The 21,907-nt window shown below is 35.6% G+C and overlaps 1 protein-coding gene across 2 annotated transcripts in view; it reads right to left on the bottom strand.

Moving 5' to 3' along the window:
- LOC126820660 (DNA polymerase alpha subunit B) overlaps window positions 1–21,907 on the bottom strand; it is a 157,203-nt gene that overhangs the window by 108,959 nt on the left and 26,337 nt on the right. For both annotated transcript variants that reach the window (XM_050548780.2, XM_050548782.2), the window contains exons 3-4: window positions 7,072–7,163; window positions 5,479–5,539 (exon numbers count right to left, since the gene is read on the bottom strand). In XM_050548780.2, coding sequence (XP_050404737.1) covers window positions 5,479–5,539; window positions 7,072–7,163 — 153 coding nt within the window. The remainder of the gene's footprint in view (window positions 1–5,478; window positions 5,540–7,071; window positions 7,164–21,907) is intronic.

Raw genomic sequence — 21,907 nt, 5'->3', positions numbered from 1 at the left:
TAAACAAAGGTAGCCTCACAAAGCATGGAGATAAAGAAAACTTGGATGCTAACCGAATTTCATAAGGTTTTCCATGCAGATAATATACTATTCAAAAAAAGTAGGGGATATTTGATTTTTAAGTGTTATTAAAGTCACCTAATGAAACTGACGAAGAAACAAATGACAAAATGAAATGAAGTTCACATTCATCGATTTATTCCAAATGATCGTTAGACTAAGTAAGGCACAGACTGACCATTATAAGGGTAAAATGATACCCGGGGTCAAACAGCAAAGTTACCACAGCATCACAACCAAGTCAGTAACGGGTAAATCCTCCTCTGTTTGCCAAACAAGCATTGATCCGACGTGGCATACTCCTAATGAGACGTCTAAGGTCATTTTGGTCCAGATTGTCCCATTCCTGTTGCAACGCAGCAGCAAGTTCTTGGACATTGGCAGGACGTTGTTGACGTTGACGTAACCTCTGTCCAAGCATGTCCCAGACATGCTCGATGGGGGAGAGGTCGGGACTCAGTGCTGGCCAAGGTAATGTGGTGATGTTCTGTTGTTGGAGGTAACCTGTAACGATCCTGGCCCTGTGACATCTTGCGTTGTCATCCTGGAAGATGAAACGGCGGCCATGACGTCGTGCGAACGGCACAACATGGACTGCCAAGATGTTGTCCCGGTAGTACTGGCCTGTAACACGCCCTGCAACAACATGTAAAGCCGTTCTTCCAGCAACAGTGATCCCTCCCCACACCATAACAGAACCACCCCCAAATCGATCATGTCTGATGACGTTAACGTCTTGGAAGCGCTCGTTTGGACGACGCCACACCCTCCTACGTCTGTCCAAAAAATCAACAGTGAACCTTGACTCATCTGAAAACGTCACATTGCTCCAGCGTCGATTATCCCAGTGTTGACGATCCCTACACCAACGATGTCTTGCCTGAATGCGATATCTCTCAAACAAGGGATCACGCGAGGACGTCGGGCGCGAAGGTGACCCCTATGCAGTCGATTCCGAATCATCTGGCCACTCACTCTCACACCAGTGTCTGTTTGAAGACGAGCGCTGATCTGATTTGCTGTGATGACACGATTTCTCAAGGCCAAGGTACGGATAAATCGATCCTGGGCTTGAGTTGTCGCCCTTGGTCGACCTGAGCGTGGTCTGTCCTGTACAGATTGTGTATCACGGTATCTGGACCATAGCCTGCTTATGACAGACTGAGAAACATTCATCGTCCGCGCCACAACCGCCTGTGTTGTGCCGATCTGTAGCATGCCAAGGGCACGTAACCTTTCATTTTGGGTAAGCCGACGCATATCAAAATTTGTTTTCTGGTCACTAAAACAATTAAACTGATGTTTCCACCCTGGAATTCAATGCCACAATGACTGTAACATTCAAAGTCAGAGTCGTGCAAATCTTGGGTTGGACCCCCATGATGATCCCAAGCATCACCTGCATTCCATGCGGTAGCTATTGGTGCGTTTGGGCGTCACATGTAACTGGAAATGTTTCTTCTGTTAGGTTCTATAGTGACTTTTTTCGTAGTCATTTGCATATTTTAGTATTATGCCCCCAAAATCAAATATCCCCTACTTTTTTTGAATAGTATATATCCCGGAGACAAAATATTATGGCCAAATTTTTAAGTGGGCATATAAAAAGGAACTGACCAATATTTTTCGCCCTGGTAATGTCATTCATCCAGTGTATTTCCTGGATTTAGTGGAGTAAGGAAGGAGGAATGAGGCAATCCAAAGTATACATAATAGAACAAATTTAAAGCAGGATATAATTATTTATATGCTAAGATAACTCTGATTTTTTCTATTTTGGACAGTAGCCGGAAAGTTGACAAAACATTACAAGCCAACAGTGAGGCTGATGTCCCCCCACAGAAATCCCAAAATAAATAGATGACACATTTTAATTAATTGCATATTTATCTTTTTCAAAAGTATCGAGCAATCAAACTGATTATCAGTACTTAGTCTAATCATAAAATGTTCACGTTCAAACTCATTTTGGACATTAGCCGGAAAGTCGAAAAAACATTACAAGCCAAAAAAGAGGCAGATGTCCCCCACAGAAATCCCAAAATAAATAGATGACATATTTTAATTAATTGCACATTTATCTTTTTCAAAAGTATCAAGAAATCAAACTGATTATCTATACTTAGTCTAATCATAAAATGTTCACTTCAAACTCAGTCAAGGTTTTGAAGTACCTGGTAGAGAAACTACACAAAGTTTCATCATTCTTCAGTCAGAATTAAAGATATCTTGTCCCAAAGCATCGATCAATGAAATTGATAAGCTCTGCTTAGCTTTAGCGGGAAATGTTAATCTTTGAACTCCAGTTTAAACATTCTTTCTAAATTAAAAGCAGAGTTGTTATGTTCCAAAGTCTTGACCAATCAAATAGCTTATCGCTACTTAGCCTTAGCAGAAAATTCTCATCATCAAACTTAGTCAAGGTATTGATAGAATGTGTAGTGAATCGCTTTCACCCAATTAGCAGGGCTGTCGGTTATTTTTCACAGATGATTAGCAGCACTGCCAAATTTGATTAGCAATTTTAACCAGCGGCTGCCAGGCAGGATCCGCCCACATTTTCGAGAGATGGATAGAGAACAAGCTAAACAGAACGCGATTTTTCGTACAATCAGGGGCCATAATTCAGGAAGTTACATTCCGATATGCGCAAATATCGAAAGGAACCGAGATCTTTGGGTTATAAACTTACATTTTAAGTTTCAACAAAATTGGATAAAAATTGTGACCTCTATAGGGTCCACAACCTTGATATACCATATTTTTACGCTATTTGAGAACGAAGGGCGGTCAGTTTTGGGTCGATTTTCACGAAATTCGAACTCAGTCGTCCTTAGGGTGTAACGGTGATATAATAATACGTTCTTTTAAATCGGATAAAAATTATGACCTCTATAGGGTCCACAAGCTAAAAACGCGATTTTTCGTACAATCAGGGGCCATAATTCAGGAAGTTACGGTCCGATATGCGCGAATATGGAAAGGAACCGATATCTTTGGGTTATAAACTTACATTTCAAGTTTCAACAAAATCTGTTAAAAATTATGACCTCTATGTTGGCGTATAATAAAACCGTTCCGTTTCCAATAATTATCACAGACACAAAATATTAATTTTGATTGTTTTATCCATCAACACACCGAGTAACCATCTAACAACCAGATCTTATGAATTGGTCCTCTTCAATATTTATAATATTAATTAACCTAGAAAGCACATCAAAAATCAAAGAATGTAGAATAAATTGTCTAACAGAAAAATCATGCTTTGTAAGTTGTTAAAGGGGCGTGGACCTATTTAAGGAATGACGTTTGTGCACAATATAATGAAATGATTACCACCGGGTGTAAGGCAGAATATGTCAACTGCAAATATGATGAACATCATTTTATTCATAAGACGCTCTGCATGCGTACAGATTTAAAAAAAAAAATCAACAATTCCACATATCCACATTCCTAAAAAAACGAGTTTTACCGTAACACAGTAATCACAATTACTCCTTACAAATTGGTATTACATGTAGCGAATGGGGTGGGGGTCCGGCAAAAAATCCTAACAACGAATAACTTCTTAGTTACCGTAGTCATATTGTAAGTGTAACTTTGTTTTCTTTATTTGGCATTCAGCTAATTGAGAAACCATTTGAGTAATAAAAACAGGTTATTGAATGGACTGAAGCTACATGTATAATCAAAGATAGGTTGCCATGGAACAAAACATATGCCCACAGCAGCTAAATCGTCCCAGCGGTCGACAAGGGTTGTCGCATATTTATTCCTTTGTAGGTAATAATCAGATCAGATTATAAATTTTGTCGTTTGAGGGTTTATAAGGTTCTACAAACTGAAACAATATGACAGGCTTTTTCGTTTTACTAATTTAAATAATGCATATAAATTTCATACAGATCACATGATCACTTTTGTCTTTCAACCGTTCACAGTCGCCATAACTCTAGAAATTATTGACGGAAATTGCTGAAATTCAATAGACCTGTTTCACAAATTTAAATGATGCATAAAAGTTTCATACAGATCGGATGATAACTTTCATCACTTGGCATTAACAAGGTTTAACAAAGTGAAACAAGGGCAATAACTCTAGAAGTAATTATTGTAAATTGCTGAAATTCAATAGGCTTTTTCGTTTCACTAATTTAAATTATGTACATAAATTTCACAAAGATCGGGTGATAACTTTTTGCGTTAGAGCATTCACAAGGATCAATAAAGTGAAACAAGGGCCATAACTCTAGACGTAAATAACGGAAATTGCTGAAATTCAATAGGATTCTCCGTTTCACTAATCTAAATAATGCATATAAATTTCACAAAGATCGGATGATAACTTTTGGCGTTGTAGCGTTTACAAGGATCAATAAAGTGAAACAAGGACCATAACTCTATAGACGTAATAAATGGAAATTGCTGAAATTCAATAGGCTTCTTCGTTTTACTAACCTAAATAATGCATATAAATTTCAGAAAGATCGGATGATAACTTTTGACGGAGCGTTCACAAGGTTCAATAAAGTGAAACAAGGGCCATAACTCTAGACATAATAAACGGAAATTGCTGAAATTCAATAAACTTCTTTGTTTCACCAGTTCAAATAATGCATGTAAGTTTCGCAAAGATCGAATGATAACTTTTGGCGTTGGAGCAATCATAAGGTTCAATAAAGTGAAACAAGGGCCATAACTCTAGATGTAATAAACAGAAATTGTTGAAATTCAATAGGCTTTTTCGTTTCAGTAATCTAAATATTGCATATAAATTTCAGATAGATCGGATGATAACTTTTGGCGTTAGAGCGTTCACAAGGTTCAAGAAAGTGAAACAAGGGCCATAACTCTAGACGTAATAAACAGAAATTGTTGAAATTAAATAGGCTTCTTCATCTCACTAATGTAAACAACATATATCAATTTTAAAACAATTGGATGATAACTTTTGGCGTTGGAGCGTTCACAAAAAATTGTGGACGATGGACTGATGGACGGAGGCGACGGCAATATACATCCACATTTCAATGTGGGCGTATAAAAATGATTTGGAAAACCCTTATTTTGTATCTGTTAACGGATATCCGAATAGTAGTTTCAACACTAATTTCAAGTTTCATTTAAATCGGATAAAAATTGTGACCTCTTTAGGGTCCACAAGCTAAAAATGTGATTTTTCGTACAATCAGGGGTCATAATCCATGAAGTTATGGTCCGATACATGCCAATATTGAAAGGAACCAAGATCTTTGGGAGATAGATCTATATATCGAGTTTCATCAAAATCGGAAAAAAATTGTGACCTGTACATTGTCCACAAACAAATTGTGGACGGATGGACGAACAGAGAGGACGATGACAATATACGTCCATATGAAAATGTGGGCTATAAAAATGACATCAACATACCTTTGCTTTAGGTGTTCCATAGGCATTGTACAGTTTCTGAGCTTCATCATCATCATTTAAGCTGAAAAGAATAAAAGATAGTTGCCAGACTGTAACTGTGTGTAGTCTGCACAACATCCTCAGTATCCCTGGTGACATCTCCCGTTCTATTCCACGAACTAGAATTTTGTTACATCAAAGATTCCCAAATCACTGTTGTCAACTTTGTCAAAATATTTCAGGACATTTTTTTGCGTGTATGTCACTTCTTTGGTATTAAATTTCTTGAAAATATTCTTATAATGCAATGCACAAGTTGCCGTATTTTGGTGAGTGTAAAAAATAACTCAAGATTGGACTAAGTCTAAACTGTTTTTTGCTGGGTTGTAGAATCAACCTACATGCCAGTACATGGCCAATGAATTCATCAAGAGCAGATAAATTAATTTCATGAATACATGTACCTCACGAATTGACCAAGGGGTCAGTGGTGGCGCCAACCGGCCGGTGGTTGGAGGGGCAAAGCTGGGGCAAAGTCCAAGGTTAAGGGGGCAAAGGCACAAGCTTCAACTATGGGTAAGGGGGGGCCTCCCCCAGAAATTTTAGAAAAACAGGCTGCCGGAAATGCAGTCTGGCAGTATTTCAGGCACTAATCGTTGAAGCCCACTAAAGAGCGCCAAAGTAGGGAAACCTTAAGGAGGAAATGGGGGTCCTCCCCCAGAAAATTTTGAAAAATAGACTTTCGGAAATGCTGTCTGACAGTGTTTAGGCACCGTTTGTCGAGATAAATAGAGCTGATCAGATACCATCTGTTGTCTGATCACTAGTCTATCCGACCCCAGAGAGGAAAGTGTCAAATGAACGGAGTAAGAGAATCAAAGTGAATTAATATTTTCGCCACAATATTTTGTGAAATAGACTGCCGGAAACGCAGCCGGGCAGTATTTCAGAAATAGAGCTGACCAGATACTGTTCGTTGCCAAATCACCAGCTTATCCGAAGAGAAAGGGAAATGTCAAACGAACGGAGTGAGTATATCAAGTGAATGGATATTTTCGCCGCTTTGAACCTATATACCCAAAAACTTTGAGGATCGTAAAAAGCACTTCTCAAGTGGTTCATGTGTTATTGTTTATAGTAGGTTTACAGCAGGATGGGCTTGGTAAGAAATCACTCAAGACTCTACAACATGCATGTCTATGACTGAGTCGGGGTGTGGGATTTAATCACTGTAGAAGGTATTGATTACCGAAACGTATCACAAATAATTTTTTTTTATTTTCCAAAATTATTGGGGGGGTGGGGGGGGGGCAAACAGAGGGCAGACCACTGCAAGGGGTTAGTGGAGTAGAAAAGAACAATGGCACTGGGCATACCGAGGCTGTTCGCACAACAGTGTCAATTTAGATGGTGTATTCGTATGATGTCATCTCGAGCAGAACCGGTCCTTGTGGCACACCACATTGAAGTGATATAAATTTCAAAATGATCAGATAATAAATGTACTGTAGTCCGTAGAGTGTTCACAAGAAATGTGGACAACTACATGTCTAAAAGCTGCTGTTTAATTTTCTACAAACTGGTGTATATGTTACTTGTTTCCGTTTACATTACCTTTTATGAATTGTGTTTATATTATATACTGTGGGTTTCTGTTTCTTTAATTGTGGGGTCTTTGGTGTTTTACTTAGTCTTTTTGATAGTTTCTGAAAAGAAAAACAAGCGGTTGCCGTGCAAGATACGCCCACATTTTGCAAAAGATTGACCAAGAATAGCGAAAATCAATAGAGTTCATCCTCTCATTGTACAAATATTTCACACCGAATTAAAATAATTTTTTTTTTGTTAAGAACGGATTCAAAATAAGTGTCCTTATTGGTCATGGCTATTACATGTATATTGAGGACAACGAACAATGATTAAGGGCGTTGCCATGTCTAAGATTCGCACTTTTCAAACTATTTCTCAGTGATACTTTAGTACCCGTCTCCTTTTCCCCTAAAAACACAAATCGTCAACAGAAAGAAACGTTCACTTCGCCAGATGGGTCAGGATTGTTGGTCAAAGGGACCAATAACGATCTCATATTATTTTTCATGAACTACACACACAGGAGCGGCAAAGTATACTCATTGCTAATTCAGGATATTTTGTCCAATTTTTTACTTAACAACCTATGAAATTTTTTTATTTTCTGGAATTTTGGCATTATTATTGCCACCATGAAAAAACACTCCCGTAATTTTATTAAACACTAGCTTAGCTATTTGCATGCCAAAAATTATTTAATTCGGATCAGGCAAGACTGAAAACTTTTTAGATTTATGACAAAAATTGGGTATTTTTATGCCGATTTTAAAATTTAATATCTCTAAATTTAGAGAAGATATGTGCCCAAACTATGACTTAAATCACAGCTTCAGATGTCTATTTAACGATCATATTAAATTGATGTGGAACAGAGTTTGAAAAATAATATAAAATTAATTGTTAAGTTACCATAGGTTACCTTATTTCATAGTTTATGGCAATCTGTATATTGATAAATAACACATTATTTCATTTGTTTTAATTATCAAGGAAAAATAAATATTGCTTAAAGTAAAGATAGGTTGCCAGGCAATGAAACACGCCCACAGCAGCTAAATCATCCAGGCAGTCAACAAGAGTTGTCGCATATTTTTTTTTTTTTTTCGGTAATAAAACATTTATAATACATTAAAATCTGATTAAGAGTAACAACTCAGTAAGTAATTATCAGAAAACCATTAGAATTTGTTTGTTTTTTTATAAAGTTCTGCCCAATGCTAACGTTTAGTATATAAAACTTTTAACATCATGGATTTAGCTGTTCAAGTCATAAAAAATCATAGAAAATCAATATACTTGTTTGTCTTAAGACCTTAAACTTTGTGTATCAATCTGAAGTCAATCGGATGATAACTTTAGCCTCTAGAGCCTCACAAGATTTTTCAAAGTGATCAAGGGCCATAACTTTGGCAGTAATTATCGGAAATCGTTGAAAATCAATATGTATAAATTTAAAGTCAATCGGATATTAACTTTAGCTTCTAGAGCATTTACAAGATTTTTTTAAGTGATCAAGGGCCATAACCATAGCAGTAATTATCGAAAATCATTGAAAGTGAATCAACTTCATTGTCTCATGACCTTAAACACGGTGTATAAATTTAAAGTCAATCCGATATTAACTTTAGCCCCTAGAGCGTCCACAAGATTTTACAAAGTGATCAAGGGCCATAACTAGTGTTGAAAATCAGATCGAGATTTGTAAACTGAATACTTTTGTTTGCTATCCGAATAGTATTCGGATAGCAAACAAAAGTATTCAGTTTACAAATTCGGAGACGTGAAATTTCATTAAAAATTCATATACCAGTACTCATAATTTCTTACTTGTTTCAATGTTTATGAGTATCTGTGTATGCTGAGTATGAAATCGTACTTTCGATTTGCAAATTGTTTGAGCCGCAAGGAAAAAAACGTGCCTACCTTTAGCCGTAATTATTAAGACTATCTATGACATGCCAAAAAATCAATGAGGTGAAGGAATTTGTATAGTATAACTATTCCTGTTATCCGCACCCTCCCACCTATCATTTTGCTCATTCAACACGAATGAAAAAAGTAAAATAAAAACATGTGCCATTTATTTCGCCAAGGTCTGATAATCTACTACTATTGAACCAATCAGTGAGTGGGAATATACGTGACCTTGGTCGTTATGAATAAATTTCATTGTGGGAAGTCAAAATACGGTCAAAACTCGTATGCCATAAACTAGCGCATATGGAAAAATGGCTAAATATAGACTATAGAGCATAAGGAATGTCAGAATATATTGTAACGAATAGTAAACAGATAGTAAACTGATTTGGATAACCCTTATTTTGTATCCGTTAACGAATATCCGAATAATAGTTTCAACACTAGCCATAACTCTGGCAGTAATTAAAGGAAATCGCTGAAAATCAATAGGCTTCTTTGTCTCATGACCTTAACCACTGTGTATAAATTTAAAGTCAATCGGATATTGACCATTTAACCCTGAGCCAGATCGTGTTCTTTCCAATGATTTAAAATTCAATTGTACAAAGTAGAATTTATATTACTATAAATAACATTGAAAAGTCAGTTCCACTAAAATTATGACTTTTCTCTGTCATAATGGTAAAATAACGTGAACAAGTATCCCCTAATAATTTTTTTAAAAAATAGAACACATATCTAGTCCCTAACGTTGGCAGCAGTGTTCAAAGTAAATATAAATATAACTTTTAAAAAGAAATATCACCCCAAGTGATGGTCCTTCATCGCTATCGGCATTTTTACATTTCTGCCTTTCTTTGGATATGACGGGAATGGTCGTCTTCTTTGCTTTATTGCGTCGAAAATATAATATATAGTTGAAATCTTTGACAATGTAATATTCCTCTATGTAGCACTATAAGATTGGTATCTTTTAATATGGGTTTTTTGAGCGCTAATAACTATGCATACAGTTTAATTTCAAAACATCGTTTGATAATTGATAATAACGCTTGAAAATTACAAAAATCGTTTAATTAGTACTATGGCTTAATTTAATGGTACACCGTTTAATTTCTCCAAGAGGTGTTTAGAAATGGAGGATTCGTTTACTTATCTAATGGGTTTAATTAATAGCCGAGCACTTTAATTTCCCCGATATGCGTAAATAAATTAACACCCAATGAATTTATCTACAGGGTTTAAATATTAGATGAAGCGTTTAATTTCCCGCAGGTCGTTTATCCGATCGTTTATTTTGATTAAGATTATTTACGTATGAAGTACGAATAAAAAAGGTGAATATAAAAAAATGCACACCCATAGATGCTCACCATACCGTGGTCGTAGTATTATTATCCATTATCCATTAAAAAAAATATGATTCCACCATTGACAAATACTTCACAAATCGGTAAATCACGTCCAATGTTATTATACCATTGAAAACCGGTAAAGCACATCCCAGGTAATGTATTTTCTTTAAATCACAAATGAATGAACATAGCCTTCCACCTGTACACGTCGCTAGAAGACCTGGCAATGTACACGTGGCACTGTGATAATCTCGTGAGACTTTTTCACTGGCGCCCAATAGCCGATCTCTATAACTGAGTTGTACTTATCGTTAAATAAACTGTTAAACACTTATTACTCATTGTTAAATAAACAATAATGTATGGAATAAATAAGTTTTACTCGTTGATTTTTGTTGATTATCGATCGAGACCGATTAGGTCAGTTCACCGATGTTGTTGTAGTAAAATATATCCGTATTGTTAGTTAATTGCCGTTATGATTTTAGATTAGTTCACCGATGTTTTTGTAATAAAGTATTCTCTTATTGTTTGTTAGTTTATGATGTCTGACATCATTTATCTTCTTTATAAAGGAACCCCTTTTAAATAAGACAAATTAGATTGATATTATTTCGAAACCATAATTAATTTAGAATAACAAAATGCGAATCGTAATACTTTTTGGTTTAAACTGTGCGCTAAATTATAAAATAAAACGGAACCTATTGTAAGGTGGACACTGTATGCTTTCTTTTAACGTTGGGTTATTTGAGGTGCCAGGTAGTCTGAACATCTAAAGATAACACGTGTCGAAATAGTGGCTATGTGCAATTTTATTCTTTGATCTGTTCTATCACTGGCAATTCTGTTATAGTGAAACCAACATGCATGAAAATAACTATACGGTGTATTAAGTTGAATGTTGTGCTATGAGCATCGCTCAATTGTAAGCGATGTAATTTTAGTGAAATTGGTGTCGCGGTTTGGTGTGATTTCGGAAAATAAGCTAAAGCGTATGCAAAGGAAGAAGTTGGACACTATTCATGTTAAACCGATGTACTGGTGCCCAATCCCGACATCGACCGACAGAACCATCCCCAACATACTATAATTATATTTATTTTATGCTTTATAATAAATAAACTATGAAATACCACATAATTTATTGGTAGAAAAGTCACTGATTGTTATATGCCGTAAATGAAATACTACATAAAGTCACTGATTGTTATTAATGTATGAATAAAATATTAAAAATAAGTAATACCTTTTTATTTAATTTGTGGGATGAAGCGACCCGATATAAGTGGGATGAAACGACCCGTGTAAATTTGGGATGAAACAGCCCGGGGTGAAACGGCCGTGGGATGAAACGACCTGCTCCCAAAAAAAAGATAGGTTGCCAGGCAACAAAACATACGCCCACAGCAGCTTAATCGTCCGAGCGGTCGTCAAGGGTTGTCGCATATTTATTCCTTTGTAGGTAATTGGGAGCCTTTATAAGACAGTTCCATACAGATCAGATTATAAATTTTGTCGTTTGGAGTTTACAAGGTTCTACAAACTGAAGCAAGGGTCTTAACTCTGGAAGTAATCTACAAAAATTATTGAAATTTGACAGGCTTTTTCGTTTTATTAATTTATGCATATAAATTTCATACAGATCACATTTGTCATTCAAACGTTCACAATCGCCATAACTCTATAAATTATTGACGGAAATTGCTGAAATTCAATAGACCTGTTTCACAAATTTAAATGATGCATATAAATTTCATACATATCGGATGATAACTATTATCAATCGAGCATAAACAAGGTGTAACAAAGTGAAACAAGGGCCATAACTCTAGACGTAATAAACAGGAATTGCTGAAATTCAATAGGCTTCTTCGTTTCAGCAATCTAAATAATGCATATAAATTTCAGAAAGATTGGATGATAACTTTTGACGTGAGAGCGTTCACAAGGATCAATAAAGTGAAACAAAGGCCATACTCTAGACGTAATAAACGGAGATTGCCGAAATTCAATAGGCTTCTCTGTTTCAGTAACCTAAATAATGCATATAAATTTCAGAAAGATCGGATGATAACTTTTGACGTTAGAGCGTTCACAAGGATCAATAAAGTGAAACAAGGGCCATAACTCTAGATGTAATAAACGGGAATTGCTGAAATTCAATAGGCTTCTTCGTTTCAGCAATCTAATTAATGCATATAATTTTCAGAAAGATCGGATGATAACTTTTGACGTGAGAGCGTTCACAAGGATCAATAAAGTGAAACAAGGGCCATAACTCTAGACATAATAAATGGAAATTGCCGAAATTCAATAGGCTTCTTCGTTTCAGTAATCTTAATAATGCATATAAATTTCACAAAGATCGAATGATAACTTTTGGCGTTAGAGCGTTCACAAGGTTCAATAAAGTGAAACAAGGGCCATAACTCTAGACGTAATAAATGGAAATTGTTGAAATTCAATAGGCTTCTTCGTTTCACTAATTTAAATAATGCATGTACATTTCAGAAAGATCGGATGGTAACTTTTGGAGTTAGAGCGTTCACAAGAAATTGTGGACGATGGACGGACGGACGGACCGACATACGGGGGTGACGGCAATATACGTCCATATTTCAATGTGGGCGTATAAAAAACCATTCCACCATTGACAAATACATCACTGGAAACCGGTAAAGTACATCCCAGGTAACATATTTTCTTTAAATCACAAATGAATGAACGTAGCCTTTCACTTGTACACGTGGCACTGTGATAATCTCGTGAGACTTTTTCACTGGCGCCAAATAGTCGATCTCAATACACAAGCTGTCGCTCATTTTCAGACAAAGCAATAGGAATGGCTTCAAACAGTATCAAAAGGAAACAGGATTCAATGATAGCTGCCTTGATGTTACATAATCATTTTATTGGGGGCAATAAAAAGTTGACTGCAGAAGAACGATATCAAACGGTATTGCTAAATCTACATTTACTCTTTCAATATATTAAAATATAATGTGTGTTGATAGGGCTATACCGATCCCGAAAAAGAAAAGGGTTTATAAATAAAACAGAACACATACTTAGCTATGATAATTTAATAACAAAAAACAATTGTATTATATGCATGAACACTAAACACTAAAAAACAATAATAACACTAAAAAAATAACATGAATACTAAAAATACACAACACTGGAAACGACTGATTCATATAATTGGAAAACAATCACATATAAAGAAATATAATTGCAGCATGCACATTAAAAAGAAATCAAAATCACTGGTTAATACATATTAAGAACGTTTTAAAGAAATAATTGCAGCATGCACATTAAAAAGACATCAACATTGGAAAATAATCATGGTTTATGCATAAGAAGAAATAACAGCATGCACACACAAAAAACAAAACAAAAAAAACAACAACACATAAAAACAATCTCTGGTTTATATATATATATATATAAGCACGTTTTAAAGAAGCAATAGCACATTTAAAAAAATACAGCACTGGAAAACTGGTTAATTTTTATAGCACATTTAAAAACCACAACACTAGAAAATTGGTTTATTTTTATAGCACGGTATCAAAAGGAAATACGATTCAATGATTACTGCCTTGATGTTACGTAATCATTTGATTGCGGGCAATAAAATGTTGACTGCAGAAGAGCGATTTTTGTTACACCGGTGTTATATTTATGAGTCAAGTTTCGAGTCACTTCTCAAAATAAAGTTTGGTACGGATCAAAATCCACATTCGCGAAACCGAAACAGATTTATAAATAAAACAAATATTTATTTAATTTAATAACAAAAAGCAAATTGTATGTATTGATAATGTAAATGAACCATTTAAATCCTGAAATGAAATGAAATGAAATGGGGTTTAACGTCCTACTCATTTAAATCCTACACCACAGTCTGTTAAAATGGTTAATAAATATCTGTGTCTTGAAAAAATCTTTCAAAAGTGACTTAATGACATTGTTCAACATTGGGGTTAGGGTATAGACATCAAAATAAAAAAAAGAAACGTATGACCAAGGCAAGGGCGACACAAAACTGTCTTATTATAAGTTTCCAAGGAGAGACAATGGCTTCTCTCGTTTGAATAAAATGTTTTGGTTTGAAAACAACTTGTGAAATCTTTTGTGTTTGTGTGTGAAATAGCTTTATTTAACGCCCGCTTCCACCCAAGTCTTATCGCACACAATTACATGTACATATGATACATACAAATGAAATATTTACTAAGAGATTAATGAAACATATATACAGATTAGTGACACATATTATATATGTACATATAACAAAATCTTGTTGAAACGTTACATTAAAATAAATACATGGTTGATTGCATCAGTACATGTTCTAGTATAATGTATATTTTAGGTGGTTAATTTACTAAATGTTGAAATATTTAACGCGAATCATCATATATCAAATAATAGCTAGACCTGCAAGCAGCACTGAGTCGGCTTTATAATGTTCAAAAGTGCCATAAATGCAAAATTGTCAAAATATATTATACATTATTTGAATCAGTAGATAAGCTATTGAAGTGTATAATATAGAATAATATTGAAAAATATCAAGTAAAAAATACAATGGAGTTTGTCAAGATTGGTATGGAATATATTTAAGGGTAAGCTCCAAATGTCGTCAACAGCCACAAGATACCTCCTTCTCTAGCTTATGGTATTGGCCTTGATAAGCTTGGTAAATCTGTATAATTGTTCACAACCTGGTTACATTTTTCCACAAAAAAAGATCAAGTATTTGACAAACCCGGATGCAAGAGGGTATTCGCAATGGGTCCAACCTATAGACATTTCAATTACTAAAGATCTGTATATTTTAGGCTTAGCAAAGTTATTGCATGTAGAAGGGGATGACTATAGTATAGAGAACTGGAAAACGTTAAAGCAACAATTTGAACTGTATGAGAAGGAATATTGCCAGTAGAGTAGTGTTAAATGTTATGTATAGATATAAACCAGTGACTGTTTTTTATGATGTTGTGGTTTTTTAATGTGCTATAAAAATAAACCAGTTTTCCAGTGCTGTATTTTTTTAAATGTGCTATTGCCTCTTTAAAACGTGCTTATATATAAACCAGAGATTGTTTTCATGTGTTGTTGTTTATTTTTATTCTGTTTTTTCTTTTTGTGTGTGCATGCCGTTATTTCTTTAAAACGTTCTTAATATACTATTCAAAAAAAGTAGGGGATATTTGATTTTTAAGTGTTATTAAAGTCACCTAATGAAACTGACGAAGAAACAAATGACAAAATGAAATGAAGTTCACATTCATCGATTTATTCCAAATGATCGTTAGACTAAGTAAGGCACAGACTGACCATTATAAGGGTAAAATGATACCCGGGGTCAAACAGCAAAGTTACCACAGCATCCCAACCAAGTCAGTAACGGGTAAATCCTCCTCTGTTTGCCAAACAAGCACTGATCCGACGTGGCATACTCCTAATGAGACGTCTAAGGTCATTTTGGTCCAGATTGTCCCATTCCTGTTGCAACGCAGCAGCAAGTTCTTGGACATTGGCATGACGTTGTTGACGTTGACGTAACCTCTGTCCAAGCATGTCCCAGACATGCTTGATGGGGGAGAGGTCGGGACTCAGTGCTGGCCAAGGTAATGTGGTGATGTTCTGTTGTTGGAGGTAACCTGTAACGATCCTGGCCCTGTGACATCTTGCGTTGTCATCCTGGAAGATGAAACGGCGGCCATGACGTCGTGCGAACGGCACAACATGGACTGCCAAGATGTTGTCCCGGTAGTACTGGCCTGTAACACGCCCTGCAACAACATGTAAAGCCGTTCTTCCAGCAACAGTGATGCCTCCCCACACCATAACAGAACCACCCCCAAATCGATCATGTCTGATGACGTTAACGTCTTGGAAGCGCTCGTTTCGACGACGCCACACCCTCCTACGTCTGTCCAAAAAATCAACAGTGAACCTTGACTCATCTGAAAACATCACATTGCTCCAGCGTCGATTATCCCAGTGTTGACGATCCCTACACCAACGACGTCTTGCCTGAATGTGATGATCTCTCAAACAAGGGATCACGCGAGGACGTCGGGCGCGAAGGTGACCCCTATGCAGTCAATTCCGAATCGTCTGGCCACTCACTCTCACACCAGTGTCTGTTTGAAGACGAGCGCTAATCTGATTTGCTGTGATGACACGATTTCTCAAGGCCAAGGTACGGATAAATCGATCCTGGGCTTGAGTTGTCGCCCTTGGTCGACCTGAGCGTGGTCTGTCCTGTACAGATTGTGTATCACGGTATCTGGACCATAGCCTGCTTATGACAGACTGAGAAACATTCATCGTCCGCGCCACAACCGCCTGTGTTGTGCCGATCTGTAGCATGCCAAGGGCACGTAACCTTTCATTTTGGGTAAGCCGACGCATATCAAAATTTGTTTTCTGGTCACTAAAACAATTAAACTGATGTTTCCACCCTGGAATTCAATGCCACAATGACTGTAACATTCAAAGTCAGAGTCGTGCAAATCTTGGGTTGGACCCCCATGATGATCCCAAGCATCACCTGCATTCCATGCGGTAGCTATTGGTGCGTTTGGGCGTCACATGTAACTGGAAATGTTTCTTCTGTTAGGTTCTATAGTGACTTTTTTCGTAGTCATTTTCATATTTTAGTATTATGCCCCCAAAATCAAATATCCCCTACTTTTTTTGAATAGTATATGTATAAACCAGTGATTTGTTTTTGAATTTTGATTTCTTTTTAATGTGCATGCTGCAATTATATTTCTTTATGTGATTGTTTTCCAATTTTATATCTTAGGCCCGCACTACACACAAAACAAAAATTTACAAGATAAACCTGCGACAAGACAGAAAATAGACATTGCACCAAATATTTTCCAGTGTTGTGTATTTTTAGTATTCATGTTATTTTTATAGTGTTATTATTGTTTTTAAGTGTTTAGTGTTCATGCATATAATACAATTGTTTTTTGTTATTAAATTATCATAGCTAAGTATGTGTTCTGTTTTATTTAACCCTTTTCTTTTTCGGGATCGGTATGGCCCCATCAACACACATTATATTTTAATACCATACGAGTACATTTATTGAGAGAGTAAATGTTGATTTAGCAATACCGTTTGATATCATTCTTCTGCAGTCGACATTTTATTTCCCCCAATAAAGTGATTACGTAACATCAAGGCAGTTATCATTGAATCCTGTTTCCTTTTGATACTGTTTGAAGCCATTCCTATAGCTTTGTCTGAAAATGGGCGACAGCTTGTATAGAGATCGACTGTTTGGCGACAGTGAAAAAGTCTCACGAGATTATCACAGTGTCACATGTACATTGCCAGGTCTTCTAGCGACGTGTACAGGTGAAAGGCTATGTTCATTCATTTGTGATTTAAAGAAAATACATTACTTGGGATGTGCTTTACTGGTTTCCAATGGTATAATAACATTGGACGTGATTTACCGATTTGTGATGTATTTGTCAATGGTGGAATCATTATTTTTTTTAATGGATAATGGATAATAATACACTATGCTGTTTGAAGCCATTCCTATAGCTTTGTCTGAAAATGAGCGACAGCTTGTATAGAGATCGACTGTTTGGCGCCAGTGAAAAAGTCTCACGAGATTATCAGTGTCACGTGTACATTGCCAGGTCTTCTAGCGACGTGTACAGGTGAAAGGCTATGTTCATTCATTTGTGATTTAAAGAAAATACATTACCTGGGATGTGCTTTACTGGTTTCCAATGGTATAATTTTTTTAATGGATAATGGATAATAATACTACGACCACGGCATGGGTTCCACGTCGGCCGTATATGCCGGTCGAGACCTACGGCTATGGAAAATAACCGTACCTAGATCTGACCTAACGGTTATTTTGCACGCCGGAAAGAGGGTCTTTTTTTTAAAAAAAAAATACAATTTCAAACATGGCTACGATCGACCTTCACTGTGTAACTATACAAGAATGCACGTCGTCTAGAAGCCAATCTCGTGATTGGTGTTATAGAGTTGTATGTATAGTCGTCAACAGATTATACTGAGTGTTGTGTTGATAATTAATGATGAGTGTCTGGTAGTAGAACAATAAACGTTAATTGATAAGTGGGAATCTAATCAACGGCGTGAAGCGGCCCATTGTTAATCATTCACGTATTGTCCACGTGTCATAAGAATTTTAAACAACAAAGCCGTTTACTGCTATTACGGTCAGGCACAATGTAAACAAGGATATTATGATCTTCCAAAAATTGATATGAAGTATTGCTCTTCGAATCCAACCAACTGTCATATAAAATAAAAAAAGCATAGAAATTACATAAGTCCTCAACAACGTACGTGTTGGGAGAAAAATGCATTTAAAAATGTTTATAGCGGTATTACGGCCTTGTGGAAATTGTTGAAATAAAATCTAGAGATCAGTTAACTTGCTTACCGAACAATTAAGAAAAATACGTATTCCAGTTCTATTGTGCAGCAATATTGATAATTCCACGTGTAGAAGAAATGTTGTGTATATACGGTTACTCTGATACACGACCATATTCTAGGGGGCGCTAGTGTCGCTAGCCGTGAAGTTAGTTATCCGTTAGTCATTTAGTTATACATTATTAGGATTTACGTCACAATTCTGCGGCCCGTAATTCCGTAAGAGATGGTCTAAAACCCAAAAAATGTGAGATATATGCCATGGATAATTATATATTTATCTTCATTTCAAGGCTATTGTATTACAACTCAAAATTATCCAGGTCAGTGTGTCTTCTATAGAACACGTGTTAATTATGTGTGAGCTACTGAAATGGTTTTCTCCGGCCAATTCAACTATTTTGTTATTTAAGTAGCCAAAACGGAATATTTAATTATTAAATAATTATCATGAGCCCTACTAATATTTCATTTTTAAGTCAAATATATTTTTTTTTGTGCACCCCATGGTGACATAGTGGTATAGACACGTGAATTCACAATACCCTACCATGAATAAAAAACATGAAATATGAATTTACTTTGAAAAGTTTTCGTGCGTTATCAAAAATGACCGACAGTGAAAATTTTGAAGTGGAAGCCCTGGACCATGGTATGGTGAGCATCTATGGGAGTACATTTTTTTTATATTCACCTTTTTATTCGTACTTCATACGTAAATTATCGGATAAACGATCAGATAAACGACTTGAGGGAAATTAAACGCTTCGTCTAATATTTAAACCCTGTAGATAAATTCATCAGGTGTTAATTTATTTACGCATCTCGAGAAATTAAAGTGCTCGGCTAGTAATTAAACCCATTAGATAAGTAAACGGATCCTCCATTTCTAAACATCTCTCGGAGAAATTAAACGGTGTACCATCAAATTAAGTCACAGTACTAATTAAACGATTTTTGTAATTTTCAAGCGTTATTATCAATTATCAAACAATGTTTTGAAATTAAACTGTATGCATAGTTATTAGCGCTAAAAAACCCATATTAAACGATACCAATCTTATAGTGTAGCTTGCATTAAATCCCAAAAGTTTTGATTCAATTTAGTTTTCCAAAGTCTAGAATTATTAGTCGTAAGTTTTGTGTTATCGTCTGTTTGAAAGCGTACCGTATCCAAGATGGCGGCGACACGCTTGATCTCAGATCGAGTATCCGTATTCTTCACATCATAATGTCAAAAAAAATAACAAATAGTTGATTTCTTCGACATTATCTTCGATACACCTGGCAGTAAATCATAAAAAATCTGATTCCATTTCACTCTTCATATCATAAAATTATTAGCCGTAAGTGACAAAGTGAAAATATTGGAATAATGCCAAAGTCATTGACACGGTGTGAATTTTCACCTCTGACCTATTACGTAAATACTAGAAGATCCTTTGTTGAAATGTATGTTTTTTTATTCGATAATTGGCGAATATAACATTCCTTGGCATTGGGTGCTTTATTTTTATTACCCAATCACCATTAATTTATGAAATAAAAACAATAGAAATCTGTTGATTGATATGGCGCTTTTGTTCGCTAATGCCGTTGCAAAGTATGATGGGTTCACGAGTTGATTCGCTACCGTGAGTCACTTGGTGCGAGTTGTTTCGCTATTGTCAAAAATGGGTTAACTTTCGAGTCTAGAGCATCCACAAGATTTTTTGAAGTGATAAAGGGCCATAACTCTGGCAGTAATTATCTGAAATCGATGAAAATCAATAAGCTTCTTCGACTTATGGCCTTAAACACTGTGTATAAATTCAAAGTCAATAGGATGTTTGAAGTGATCAAGGGCCATAACTCTGGCAGTAATTATCAGAAATCGCTGAAAATCAATAGGCTTCTTTGTCTCATGACCTTAAAGACTGTGTATACATTTAAAGTCAATCGGATATTAACTTTAGCCTCTAGAGCGCCCAAAAGCAATTGTGGACGGACAGGGACGACGACAATATACGACCACATTTCAATTTGGGCGTATCAAAACCAGGGGTGATATTAAGTTGAGATCTTACTCAATGTGTATAAATCAAGAAAATCTGCCAAATATCAAGCCCTTTCTCTACACCTCGTGTTGAATAAGCTTATTGTATTGTCTTGTGTAACGTACATGTACGAAACAAAATGGATATATAAGTTTATTTAATTCAACCATTTTTTGTTTAAACTTCAAATCTTCTAAATTTAGTGCCAGTATATTCAGAAAATACCATTGTCATCAATCAAATGGTATTTATGTAAAAATGAAAATCCAATTAAAAATTGTAACGTACGTAACGTTACATGTGTTACTGGGGCTTGTGAAATATATATACATGCGATAAGTATTAATTATTGAGATGAAATTTTTTTTAGTTTAATGCTGTTTCTATTTCAGAAATAACGGATGTCAGTTATTTGGTCGTTGAAAACCCAACGGTAACCAGTGTCCGCGATTTATTTAGATTTATTAAATATCTATAGATTAAAATATCTGTTGCACAATATAGCTGGGCATCGGAAGACTTGATCATAATAAATAAGTTTAAATTATTAGTGATATGCTTCTAAGTTAACGGTTCCGTTAATTCATTCATTCTTGGCATTTCATTAGGCCTATCCTTCCCTACTTTGACAGGTTACAAAATCACCTGTTTCAAACTGGTTGATGATTTGTTCTGACATAAATAATTAAAAGCATACCCTTCGATTTTTAAATACACAATAAGTTAGATTATTTAACAGGTCATTTCTCTAGCCGTGAGGGAAGAAAGTACCAATGCCATGGCAATAGCCCGTATGTTAATTGTCGTCAACTTTGAACCCATCATCATCATGATAATATAAATACTTTTATTATTTCGTCTGTCTTAAACTGTTTACATTTATTTGTATCTCTGTGTCCTTTTGAGACTGTTAAAATAGTGTTGTTAATAAAATACAGTGAAAGGCGTGAAGCAGTGTCAACCAGTTGGTATCTCATGGAGGCAGTTCTGGGGCGGTTGCTAGTCAGTAAATAAAATAATTTAGCAGGAATTAATAGACTTTTACATCTTTCTGTGAATTTTATTACAAATGACAAGTGC

Source organism: Patella vulgata, chromosome 5 (genome assembly GCF_932274485.2).
Source record: "Patella vulgata chromosome 5, xgPatVulg1.2, whole genome shotgun sequence".
NCBI classification, from domain to species: domain Eukaryota; kingdom Metazoa; phylum Mollusca; class Gastropoda; family Patellidae; genus Patella; species Patella vulgata.
The sequence above is the reverse complement of the archived record's forward strand: the minus strand, read 5'-3'. Positions and strand labels throughout refer to the sequence as shown.